Source organism: Leuciscus leuciscus (assembly GCF_965113295.1).
Source record: "Leuciscus leuciscus genome assembly, chromosome: 12".
NCBI classification, from domain to species: domain Eukaryota; kingdom Metazoa; phylum Chordata; class Actinopteri; order Cypriniformes; family Leuciscidae; genus Leuciscus; species Leuciscus leuciscus.
This window is the reverse complement of record NC_138736.1, coordinates 29403939-29417896: the sequence shown is the minus strand read 5'-3', so window position 1 is coordinate 29417896 and position 13958 is coordinate 29403939. Positions and strand designations below refer to the sequence as shown.

The window sequence follows — 13958 nt, the reverse complement described above, 5'->3', positions numbered from 1 at the left end:
CCTCCACATCGAGAGGGGCCAGCTGAGGTGGCTCGGGCATCTTTTCCGGATGCCTCCTGGACGCCTTCCCGGGAAGGTGTTCCGGGCATGTCCCACCGGGAGGAGACCCCGGGGAAGACCTAGGACACGCTGGAGGGACTATGTCTCCCGGCTGGCCTGGGAACGCCTCGGTGTCCCCCCGGAAGAGCTGGAGGAAGTGTCTAGGGAGAGGGAAGTCTGGGCATCCCTGCTTAGACTGCTGCCCCCGCGACCCGGCCCCGGATAAGCGGAAGAAGATGGATGGATGGATGGATGGACCCCTACTCTAATATGAAATTATGCTTGTGTTCAGCAGAAGAAACAGGTTTGGAACAACTTAAGGGTAAGTAAATGATTATAGAATTTTCATTTTTGGGTGAACTATCCTTTAAGGATGTGGTTATGTGCCAGACTTTCATACTGTTGAACATGTACATTACCATGTTACCTTATCATTTCCTCAAAAAGAACTGGCAAGATGCACATGAAACTTTTGCTGTGACTAGTTACCAGTTCACTTTTGCTGTGACCAGTTACCAGTTCCTGTTGCAGTAAACTAAACAACTGAAATGTGTTCATAACATAACCAAATTAGATTCAATGAATGTATAAATAAATATAAATTGAATTGTATTTGGCTAAATTTAGCAATTGTTACTACAATAAAAACTGTGGTAACTTGCTAAGTATTGGTCACCATAAATTTAAGTAACAGTAGGATTCTGAAATCATTTATTATTAATTAATATTATTTTTTTGTATTTCAATATAATAAATATTATATTTATATTTGTTTATTGTTATTGTGCATTATTTATTATGACTAAGAATGCCTGAAATACTCTATGCTATGGTTACCATAGTCGTTTTAAGGAGAAAAAAAAAGAAACGCAGTAAAGTTAGGGTCATAAGAGCCTCCGTACCGTTGATGGCAGCATTTCACATGTGCAGCGCTCTTATGAACCCCAATGACGTTCAATACATGTCGACCGTGTTGACAGAAATACAACAAAGAGACGAGCTGCTTGTAGCGACGTGAGAAATAAATACCACGTTGATAACCAAGTAATTTACCTAATATGTAAGGCAGCATAGGATATTGATACGAATAAAGGTAAATGTTTGGTTTTTACTGTCGTGTATTATGAAGTAATATTGTAAGGTTAACCACCTAGCTTAGCACAAATCATATGCTAACTAAACAATTTGATGTCAGTGTGTTCGGGATTTTTAATGATTTGCCTTAAAGTAACTAACATGTAATGCGATGTTTATATTATTTGTGTCCTGGAAACAATAATCTGTCTCATTCTGTGTTTGAGATGCTCGTGTTTAAAAAGTTAAAGCCAGACTTTTATTTCATATTCGATGGTTGTGAAAACTATTGAAGAGACACGCTGCCCGTTATGGTATTTTTCCGTTTAAAGGTGGTGATGTAAAAGTTTTGAATAAAAAGAAATTATTTGTAAACAAGTGAAAGTAAAAATGACTCTAAGCCAGTGACATTTATTTACCAACTGTTGGAAAGTAAGACATTTTAACTGGAAAGTTGTACTGCTACTGTTAATGACGCTGACAAAAAAAAGTACAATAATGTTACCATGTTTTTATTTATTTTTACCGTGTTAATTCAATGTAGTTCCTTTAAGTATCACATAAATACGATGGTTTTTGAATATGGGAATCATCATTATGGTGCATATCAAGAAACTATTGTATTTCCATTTATTACCATCACTGTACCACGGTAAGTTACCACCACAGTACTTTTTGTCAGGGAAGCGTTTAGCAGTTTTATAAAAAATAAATGACAATAATTACCATTGGTTTCACCAATTTTTTTTAACAGTTAATATATTTACTTCTGTAAAAGCATTATATATATATATATATTTGGAATCCCTCAAAGCTTCCAGAATTTTTCCAGGTAATTTGAAATGGAGTGAAATGTCTTTGATTTCCATATTGTTTCTCTGCAGGTGGAACAGGTGTGGACACAACTGGAGGGCAACACAGAGGAAAGGACATACACAAGACTTTCAACTGGCTATTCATAGAACTGGCTTGTATTCAGCGCTGTTTGACTTTTGAACTGCGTCACCCTGAAGTGTTACTTTGTCTATACATTTTTTGAATGTGTGATTCTACTCTCAGATGTGCTGGAATGAATTCTACCTGCCAGGCAAATGTATAAATGAACCGAGTCTGGTCTCCCTGATCAGGACATTTGAGAGTTTTACTGCATCTGAACAAGAAAGAGTGAAAATCGGCAGCCAAAAGACCACAAAGCACTGTTTTTGCACAGTGTAAATATTGTGTAGACAAACAAAAAGAAAGTTCTGGCCTTAGGAGCATTAGGTCTTTCTGTACTTCCCATTGCCTTAGCAGACTAGTTATTTATCACACCTGTCCAGGTATAATTTTCTATACTGCGTGCAGGTGTGCAATATTTATGCAAATAAATATTTATTTCTCTTCTTTTGGAAGAGCTCTTGTTAAACACCTTGAGTGGCAGCATTGCTCTTATTAATAGAGCCTAAGCTATATGTTGAATTTGTAAATATAAAAAAAAAAAAAAAAGATTCTTTACTGAGACCTTGTGGACACTGTGAATGGTTTATTAGACCTTGGTAAGGCATTCGAAAGTGAAAAAGACGTGGGGAAAAGAATATAAACTGAAAATACTCACAAAGCAGTGATAAAATGGCAACAAGGATGGAGAATGCTGGCCCAGCTGTCATGGGGTTGAACACACACAACAGGCAGTTTGTTGGACAGCCTAAAGCTCCTTCTCAATTAGGACCCCAAACTGCAAGTCCTCAGCCCATGGGGACCCAGAAACCTGAAACCAATGCCTTTCAGGAAGGACCTGGCATCAGGTAAGCTTATCATTGTCATATTCAACAGACTTGATTGCTTAGCTAGAATGTGTCTCTTATATATAACATGTCTGTGTACACTACCTTTCAGAAGTTTTGAACTTTTTAATGTTTTAAAAAGAAGTCTCTTATGCTCTCTTAAGGCTGCATTTATTTGATAAATGACAGTAAAGACAGTAATATTGTTAAAATATTATTAACATTTCAAATAACTGTTTTCTATTTTAATATATTTAAAAATCAAATTTATTTCTGTGATGGCAAAGCTGAACTTTCTACAGTCACATGATCTCTCAGAAATGTTTGCAATATGCTCATTTGCTGCACAAGAAACATTTCTTTCTTCTTTTTTTAATCAGTGTTAAAAGCAGTTTCATGGAAAGTAAACCATGCTACAATTTTTTTTAGAAAGCATTTATTCGAAATAGAAATCTTATGTAACATTATAAATGTCTTTACTGTCAAATTGTACCTATTTAATGTGTCCTTGCTGAATAAAAGTTGTAATTTCTTTAAAAATAAACTTTTAAATAGTGGTGTGCAATCTGTTTATGTATACTGTATATATTCATAAAATATTCACTTACACTACTTGCACACAGGTTTGGTGACGACTGGAAAAGAAGCCTACAGCTTCCCTCTAAGGACAATAGAGTCAAAACTTCCGTAAGTCTTTTAGTGAAATTTTAAATAAAAAAGTGTAATCAGAGTCCTCAAATAGTGTAATGCTGATACAATCTCCTTATGATCCAACTATTCCATGCTCTTTCTTTCTCTCAAGGATGTGACTGCAACCAAAGGAAATGAGTTTGAGGACTACTGCTTAAAGAGAGAGCTGCTGATGGGCATTTTTGAGATGGGTTGGGAAAAGCCCTCCCCCATTCAGGTAATAGATGCGGCAAATGCAAAACCTAGACTAGTAGACAATTTTTGCATTAGAATATGCTAGATAAAAACCAGTGCCCTCCCTTTTTAAATTCTTTATCTGTTCTTTATCTAGAACATCTGTCATCCAATCAGAATCAAGGAGTCAATAGCGCCATGGTTTTTAGGGCTCTTTTATTAGGGCTCTTAATTTAATTAATTGGTTATGGAAAAAGAATGCCCGCCCCACCCCAAACCTAATTGCTGACAAACATGATGCAGGGCAACAACTCGCTGCGTGATGGAGCCTATAGTTAGAATGCCCCTAAAATTCAAGATATTGGGAAAAAAGATTCTCCTGTATGAGTTTTTGTCTCATATTTATAACATATGATATTTGTCCTGAATAGCACGAGTGCAAATTGGATATTAATTTTATTCAACAGTTCAATAAATTTGTTAATATTGTGTTTTGTAGACACAATATTTTCTGTTTTTGCTCCATTTTGCCAATGAAAATATTATCTATAAAGCCAGAGCAGAACTGTTGTGTGTCGCCAAGCAAGAGCGTTCTGAACGAGAGAGCCGTTTACTTCATTCCTGAATGAATCAGCCTTTTGAACTATCGAATGAATGAATAACTTTATAACTTAGTCATCAAGACATTTACCACCACCTACTGGCAATTTCAGTTTCTTATTTAGGGTATAATTTCATTAAAAAAAATTATCAGCTACTCATTCTCATGTCGTTTCAAATCTGTATGACTTTCTTATGCGGGTTTTAAAAGAAGATATTTTGAAGAATGTTGGAAACCAAACTGTTTTGGTTACCATTGACTTCTATTGTATGAACAACAACAATACTGAGACATATTTTTTAAATTAAATTCTAAATGATGACATAATTTAAATTTTTGAGTGAACTATCCTAGCCTGACTACGTCAGACTTCGTACTTCCGCTCAATTTCAGTTCGCTCCTGTACTCAGTCTGAGATAGCGACCCATCTCCCAGTTTTCCTCCGGCCTGAAAACAGCCGGCCAATCAACGAACAGAGGGCAGGCTGAGAGCCGTGACGTAGACGCTGATTGTATCGTGGATGTGTAGATTTACTTCACATAATCTGCAAAAGTCGTTCACAGCCATGTTCACTCCGGTATTTCGCTCGATGGTTTTGTTTTCGCATCATAAATGTGTTTACAGTGGAAGTTCGATGCGGCTGAGCCGGCGTATAACACACATCATAACCAAACGTTATGTGATTGGCTTACGGGCTAACCAATGATTTTAAACTTCAGACAAGCCCCATCATGACACATCACAACATGACACATCATGTCATTAGATTAAAAATTTGATTCACTTGGCAGCCCTATATATAAAATGTTTACTTATTATTTGAATTATTACAAATTATTATTTTTAATCTTTTAATCAACCTACCAATCTTTCTTAAAAATGTTGGTATCTTCACTGTTTATGCTTAAGTAATAATTTGTTTTAAAATAATTTTTTAGGAGGAGAGTATTCCTATTGCCCTCTCTGGACGTGATATACTGGCTCGTGCCAAAAACGGGACAGGAAAGAGTGGTGCATACCTGATCCCCCTACTGGAGAGAATTGACATGAAAAAGGATCATATTCAGGGTATCGCTCTCTCCCAAAACTTTTTACACAAGATACATTTTTTTATCCCCCTTTTTTTTTTTACTGTTTCTATATTTCTCTTTGCCTGCAGCCATCGTGATGGTTCCCACTCGTGAACTAGCTCTGCAGGTCAGTCAAATCAGTATTCAGATCAGCAAACACCTGGGCGGTGTCAAAGTCATGGCAACCACAGGTGGGACAAACCTTCGAGATGATATTATGCGCCTGGATGAGACAGGTAATGCTCAGTAATCACATCAAATATACCTAATTGTAAAGAGATTACAGTGTGATCATCTTCTGCAATAAAAACATGTATGTTCTGCAGTTCATGTTGTTATAGCAACACCTGGCAGAATTTTGGACTTGATAAAAAAGGGCATAGCCAAAGTGGATAAAGTTCAGATGATGGTTATGGATGAGGTGAGCATTGCACAAGCTTACATGCCCATCAGAATATTAATAAAATGTTATTCCCTGTTGCACACTGTCATAGTTGCATATCTTAAGATAGTTATTTAGGTGTTTAGATGTTAATACCACCAATATCAAAGGCAATGAACAGCTTAAACTGTTTTATTGTAGGCTGATAAGCTGCTCTCTCGGGACTTTGTGGTTCTTATTGAGGACATCATTGGTTTCCTTGCGAAGAACAGACAGATACTGCTCTATTCGGCCACGTTCCCCATCAGCGTGCAGACGTTCATGGTCAGAGAAATCTTTTAAACACATTTATGCTTACATTCTGCTTCTTTCTCTTTACATCTGAAGGTTTTCCATTTATTCGCTTTTGTGTGTCTGTAGGCAAAGCACCTGCAGAAGCCCTATGAGATTAATCTGATGGAGGAACTGACCCTAAAGGGCATTACCCAGTACTATGCTTACGTCACAGAAAGACAGAAAGTCCACTGCCTCAACACACTGTTCTCAAGGGTAAATAGTGAATTTCACTTTAGAACATTTAATAATTGGGTAATAGAACAAGTAAGATTTAGGCTGGGTAAAATGTCATGTCACATCCTTGATGAGTCATTTTTGTAGCTTGGTTTTTCTTTTTTTTTATATATATATTTAGGGCGTATTCACAATCGTAGTTCTGTTCTCTTGGTTAGTTTTAAAAAATAGAATTATACGTTTTAGTCCTGGTTCGCTTAGCGTTCACGCTGTCATTTTTAACACCGAACCTATAGATACAAAAACAGCACTGGGCCGAACTTCCAAAACATTGCTGTGTGCTGGATTAGTATGCACATACATATGGAGTTTTTACCAGCTGAGAACTCGTGTAGGGCTTATAAAATGTGTAAAGGAGTCAAAACACCACCAGAAATTTCTCTGTTACACACACAAACAAAGTTCTGCTGCAAGAAGAAAGACGCAGTTCTGACAACAGTACTGAACTGTAGTGGCCAATATTGCAACTACGACAAGAAAAACCAGGTATGCTTGAGCATTCTGTTCTTTTTAGGGTCGCGTCTTGTGACATTACGTCCTGTTTTTTCTTTGCCTTCTTTTGTCCATTCATATTTCAGTCAAAACACACCAGAGTTAGTTTGGAAGCGTACCGAGACCCACATTTTCAGAAGTCTGTATTGGTGCGCACCAAGGATTAGATGGCAGTGTTTACACTTATTCAAATGAACCACACTAAAATCAATCGTTTAAATTGGACCAAACCTGCCAAGTGTGAACACTGGATTACACTACACAACTTTTGCAAAGATTTTTGCCCTAATTTTCAGATTTACAAGACAAAACAGATTTTGGAGTTGACAGATTTCACAGAAAATCGAGTAGTGTATAATAGGCACAGACTCCAATTTCTTTAGCTTCAGATTATGATTCCATCCAGTCCGAGAATATCAAAACATGTTTGATATTTTGAGTCGATTTTAGAACACATATCATAGTGTATGAAGCATCGCTACTGTATATTACTGTAAAAGTAATATACAGACGTATATACAGATGTGTATCAATAACAAAGTGCATAGTTAATCTACTATCTTAACATAATATAACTATCATAATATGGTTGGTTTCTATTAATATCGAAGGCTATATTCTTAATATATAGCTCGGTTCAGCTAAGGTCATTCACTGTTGATTCAGTTCTGTTCAATAACAGTAAAGATCATCAAATATGAAATGAGTGCAATTCATCTATAAAGTAGCTCTGTAGATGTCAAAACAGTGATGTCATCGTCCGGCTCTGTTCAGTTCTCATCTGATAGTGTCAGTCCAGTCAAATCAAATCAGTAATAATGCTGAATATTACGTGACCCCAATTAAGTTTGTCAGTTGTGGTATTGTGATTTAGTGAATTACAACCAAATGCATTGTTTCTACAGTTGACATGACCTCACGCTCTTATTCTCTCCACAGTTGCAGATCAATCAGTCCATCATCTTCTGTAACTCTACTCAGCGAGTGGAGCTTTTGGCCAAGAAGATCACGCAACTGGGCTACTCCTGCTTCTACATTCATGCAAAGATGATGCAGGTGCGTCTTTTGTCGTTGTTAGTTCCAGTTTAATTCAAATCGGTTCAGTGTGATTAATTTATTTCAGTCAAATGCTTGAAATTTTATTTGTGCAGTTATTTGTGACTGAAAACATATTGTGCTTCCTTTCATTCGCATGGCAGGAATACAGAAACCGTGTTTTCCACGACTTCAGAAATGGACTCTGCAGGAACCTTGTTTGCACAGGTGAGTTTATCTCTTTTCTTTTGCATAACCCCAACCATAAAAATAAAATGTATATTTTGTTTTCTTAATTATATTCTATTTTTGTTATTCCTAATTCAGTGAATGTGTGCTTTTGAAACAGATTTATTCACTAGAGGCATTGACATCCAGGCAGTAAATGTGGTCATCAACTTCGACTTCCCCAGGAATGCAGAAACATATCTGCATCGCATAGGACGCTCAGGTGAAGTTGACAAGCATAAATAATGCTTAGTGTTTTGGATTCAATTATTTACATTTATATTTAAAATTTGAACACTTTATATATATTTAATGCCACTTAATGTTTTTAATGTGTTCTCGCAGGGGTTGCTCTTGGCTAAAGATTTTTCTAGTCAACTAGTAGTCATTCATTTAAGCCATTAGTCGACTAATCGCACGATTATATACATTTAATTACTTAAATATATACTGAGGGGAATACTAAACCATAATGAGTCTTTAATATATATATTAAGATTTTTCGGCGTAATATAGCCTATTCCAAGCTCAAGCGCACACATAAAGCTTGCCGCAAAGCACCAGCAGAAGTAATGATTATGAATGTGACGGAAAAAATAGCAAAGAGACATTTTAATTATGTATTAATAAACTGGTGTTTTCTGTGTCGGTACATACGGATTACATAAGCAGGGAGCATTTGTTTTCGATTATAATTGGTCTGTTTGAAAGTAGACATTTCAAGCTTTCTATAGATGTCTTTCTCATGTCTGTGAGGCAAATAGCCTATATGCTGAGTTTCGGTTCATTTTTGTAGCGGTTAGGAACGGTTTTGTAATTTTGCTAGGGTTAGGATTGCACAAATAAAAATAAACTAGTGGTGGGCCGTTATCGGCGTTAACGTGCTGCGTTAACGCGAGACTCTTATCGCGCGATAAAAAAAAATATCGCCGTTAATCTATTCTCCAAGTTGGGTTGGGAGATGGCTCTATACTACACAAGCTATGATGACGCAATCTACCCGCGGCCGCGAGGTAAACCCGGCTGCAACGCATATTCGTCGTCATCTTAAGTAAACACGGCTGAAAGTGAAAGCTGGTGAAAAAGATCGGTGCAACATCCATTATTTGGACTTGGTTCGGGTTTAAGCCGTCAGACGAGCAGCAGCAAACTATATACAGAGTGTGTGGGGTAACAGTTCGGTAAGTTAACACACGACTAATCCGTTCGACCACCTCAAATTCAAAACGAAACATGATATCACTGAATACCAGCGCGTGCGTATTATTCCCATTCCAATATATCTTAGTGGTGTAGCACATAATCTCGATTTTAAGAATCGTTGTTGTGTTTCTTTTTAACTGAAAAGACATCAGTTAGACAATATTCTAATTTTAAATTTGGGGTTTCATAAGCTCCAAGCCATAATAAACATTAGACCTACTTAAGTCTCTGCAGCTAGTGTACTTAAATTTTATTTATCTGCAAAATTATGTTGTATACTTATAGTTTTGCACAATATATGTTCTCAAAACTACATACACCCTTTAAAAAAACAAACATTTAGCAGTTGTTTAGCATGGGTCTGTGTAATCTGTTCTGAAATGGTTTTATTATAATATACTGTATATCGTTATCGCAAGAGGCTGCAATGTATATCACAATATAGATTTTAGGCCATATCGCCCATCCCTAATTGATAGCCTATAGTAGTTGATAATAACATAGGCCTACCTAATGTTGCCTATGGACGGTAACAGTAACCTTTTACAGTCTATGAGTAGAACAGCTTTCTCAAGCAGTTTGTGATGCATTTTGGAAACAGGAGATGAGCCCCTGGTCTAATGCGCCACCTGGCTTGAGAAACCCGTTCTCAAAGACTTACTTTTATAGTCATTATTTGGGTAGCACACATATTCTGAATGCCTTCGGCAGAATTCAAATGAGCCATTTTAATCTAGATTAATCTAGATTAATTTCTAAATTAATCTAGATTAAAAAAATTAATCTATGCCCACCTCTAAAATAAACCCTTTACAGTATTGAATGATGTATTACCAAAAACGACGGTGTATTTTAAGTTGTTTCCGCTGTTGTCAGGAAAAAATGCAAGGGATCGCGCCTGCGCCTCCATGTCATGAAGCGCGCTATACTTAAGCTTCCACACTCCACACAAACACTTTGATATCCACCTAATAATAGCGCACATTTATCTAGGTTAACGTTAGAGCAAGCAGCCATTGAAAGTTGCTACTTGCATGTTTCAAATGATAAGCAATATTTACTTGGCTTCAAGGTTTTTTTTCTGCTACTAATTTTGGTCGACTTAGACTCTTCTAGTCGACTAACGTTTAGTCTATTAGGGGACAGCACTTCAAATTACAACCGCTTTTATTTGATAATGCATAATTTTACGGTCTCTGTGTTTAATTTATAGGAAGGTATGGACATCTGGGTTTGGCAATCAATCTCATTACTGCTGAGGATCGTTTTAACCTGAAGACCATTGAGGACCAGCTGGTGACGGACATAAAGCCCATTCCCGGCAGCATCGATAAGAGCCTGTATGTGGCAGAGTTTCACTCGGTGGACCCTGACTGTGAGGACGAAGCGGAGGCGGAAGCGGAGGTGTTTAAGCCTGCCAGAGGGTCTGACGCCCTTTAGGGAGCAACATTAGAGAGCAGGTGAAGGCATACAGTTGGGTGGGTATGTTAAGAACATTATGCACATGTAATGGGGAAATTCATTAAAGTCTAAAGTTACTTTATTGATCTGATATCTAATATTGCAATGTGTGTTATTTCCATCTGAATCAGAGATCATTGGAGTGACTTTACCATCTGCTCTTTCTAGGACAGTTGGATAAATTGAACCTGACTTTTGCACAAACATCTCCTATTGCACAAACCAGTTACTACTCGGCTCATATATTTCCTCATCTTTTCCACCTCCACAGTATTTTTTTTCTTTTTTAGTCCCTGCTTATGTTTTGCTCTTTTGTTTGCATTCATTGTTCGTTTTTGGGGAGTTATGCCTCTTTATAAATGACTCTACACACATTCCATTTGAGACTTGCAATAATAAAAACAAAGCATTCAGAGAACAGTTCCTGTTTGATCGAAAACTGTATTGGTGAAAATAGAGCATAGCATGCTTGCATCATTAGTTGAGAAATTATACTCAAACCCTTCAACAAAACATGTTTAACCCAAGTGCCTTAATATATATCGTCTCTGTCTTAGACTGGTATATGTCATTGCTATGTTGAAGTATTCCCAAAGACTAAACCGCAGGGTTTTGCAGCACATCGGTGCTACCGGATTCTGTGAAAGAATCATTGGTATTGATTTACTTCTAACATGAGAAATTCATGAAATTCTATTCATATTCAGTCTGAGGCAGCTGTAGAAACCAGCATCCATTCAAATATTGCAGAGCTCAGGGTTGAGGTGTCAACACTAACATTGCACTAAACTGCCTGAGAAAAAAAAAAACATCTTTTGCATTAATATTGGTGCTTTTTGAAGTTTCATTGGCAGTCATTGACAAATGGTTGACAGTATTGTTCATTGGAAATCATTAAGAAACTTGGAGGTAAATTATGGTTTTTAAACGGATAGACAATTTGTGGAATTTTTTTGTATCTTTTGATATTATTTTTATATAATTTTGAAACTACTATATAAGCTATTCCTAATTTCAATGGGCATGCCAAAACTGGCATAATGTAAAAGATGTCAGACTACTACATGAAAGCTGATTTAAAAGTCACCACAAATGATTTAAAAAATCAAATGTCTGAATGCAGTTATCAAATCCTCACATTTGTATGCACAAATACGTCAAATATTTGTCAAAAGGGGCTGTTTGGTTCATTTTATTTTCATTTATTCAAAGATTGATCAGTAGAGCATTTTGTTGTTCCCTCTACTTTACATATTTTACAGTTTTCATTTCTTTAGATATTAATGAATGTATGAAGTGGCTAATGAATGGACTTTATGCTATTTCCAGTTAAAAACTTTTTTTTTTTTTTGCTAAAATGTTTGCTTTTATCGTTTACTGAATTTTGCCTTTGATTCATATTCTGTCTAGTGATACAAATACAAAAAAAATACATAAGTACATAAATATACACATATTACTTGGCAGTAAGGAGGTAACTTGTTTTATTTTTATTTGGATGTTTGCAAGAGGAACTTTTCATAACCTTGTGTTTCATTTATGAATTTTTTTTTTTTTTTATCAAGACAGAGTATTTTTGTATAGCAAAATTGTAGCATCTTCTCAGAGGCAGCTGTGTTTTTTTTTTTTTTTTTTTTTTTTCACCCAAGAGATGTTCTTTATTGTGGAAAAAAAGTTATTGCTACGCAGGGATATGTGGAGCTTTAGTGTAGAAACCTCAGTTTGCATGTTTCTTTAACTATTAAAACAGCACAGTGCAGGCAAATGTTTATTGCAGAGTTAAATTAGGAAACCTTGAGCCAGATTATAAATATCTGCTGATGATGATGTGCTGTTGAAAAATAAATTTGTGAGATTATTACCATATTTCAAAATGGACAAACTTTAATTCTTTATCCATCCTGCAGTGATGAGCTGTTTTTTTTTTTTTTCTTTGTTGCTGTTGTTTATGGTGAGGGTGTTTCTGAAAATAAAAATGTATACGTTATATAAATAAATGGGGAAGCAGATTTTGTGGGGATAAATGTTTACTTAATATTGGATTTCAGGATAAAAACTAAAGCAAACCAAAAGTGTGTGTGTGTACCATATGTATGTACCGTATGCCCATCCAACAAATATGCTGACATGCATGATACCCTGTTTGTAAGTCTGATTGATGCAAGAATGCTTTAATGGTCATGATTGATTTATGTTTTGTCTTTATTGTTTATTTCATTTAAATAGCTTGAGGTTATATGTATAGGCTTGGAATAGAATTAATGTGTAATCTTTCCCAAAAGTCAATACATTCAAATTAGAGATAACATACAGGCTTTTTACTTTTTTTACTCAATGTGAAAACCTAGGCCATTACCTGCATGTGTTCCTTTACATATGCCATATATTGATTTAAGTACCTACCGGGGGATGTATTTCTGTATTTACAGAGGCAACGCCTCCTAAATTATTAAACTCTTGAAATACTACAGTTTATATTCCGTCAACAATGAATGAAACATATTTTAAATGCTCTTTGTGAATCTAAATATGTCTTTTTGGGTGGTTTATCTGAAATTTGCCACTCAAATGTGTTCATTAATCGTATTAAATTGTTAATATAAATTCCTATGTTATTATATGCCAAATGCATATATATATATATATATATACTCTATATGTATATTAGTCATAGGCAATATTACTGTGTTTTAGTTCAACTTAAATGACCAGCTTTCATCTCGTCATGGGTTGTCAACATTTATTTCATTTCGACACTAGAAGGCGATTCATTACACAAATCGAATGACTAAACATTATTTCTATTTGGTTTTACTTATACTTAAAGCTCACAGTTCTGGTTAAAAAACCACTAGCGACCTCCAACCTACATTTCATGACCTTCACGCAAGTGCCCCTCTCTCTCAAACCTGCTTTATCATGTTAACGTAGTGATTGACAGTTAAACAGACCAATAGCCATTCAGCTTGGGTTTAGTCGAGCTAAAAGTAGGAGGACTACAGTTGCGAATCGGTTCTTTCGAACAGTTCATCTGAACGAAACAATTATTTTACGTCTTGACCTTTACAGTGTATGGTCTTGACGCAATTGCGTCATTTCGCCTTTGGGAACCTTTTTTCTATTACGTTTTATTAATGAGGAAGATGTTTTAATTTTAAGTTTGTTGCCGCTTAGAT

General features: G+C 36.0%; 1 protein-coding gene across 4 annotated transcripts; it reads left to right on the top strand.

Moving 5' to 3' along the window:
• The first annotated feature begins 974 nt into the window (after positions 1-974).
• On the top strand, positions 975-12791 carry LOC309511849 (putative ATP-dependent RNA helicase DDX6). Of its 4 annotated transcripts, none has more exons than XM_082187185.1 (14): positions 975-1132; positions 1998-2897; positions 3500-3563; positions 3679-3783; positions 5280-5409; positions 5501-5647; positions 5738-5832; positions 5995-6117; positions 6214-6342; positions 7795-7911; positions 8055-8118; positions 8240-8341; positions 10535-10781; positions 10956-12791. In XM_082187185.1, the coding sequence occupies exons 2-13, from the start codon at positions 2722-2724 to the stop codon at positions 10759-10761; spliced, it is 1479 nt and encodes a 492-aa protein (XP_082043311.1). In that variant the 5' UTR covers positions 975-1132; positions 1998-2721; the 3' UTR covers positions 10762-10781; positions 10956-12791. The 4 variants fall into 4 exon arrangements, with proteins under 4 accessions (XP_082043311.1, XP_082043310.1, XP_082043309.1 ...); XM_082187184.1 differs by having other exon boundaries at positions 10951-12791; XM_082187183.1 differs by having other exon boundaries at positions 10914-12791.
• The last annotated feature ends 1167 nt before the right edge of the window (positions 12792-13958 follow it).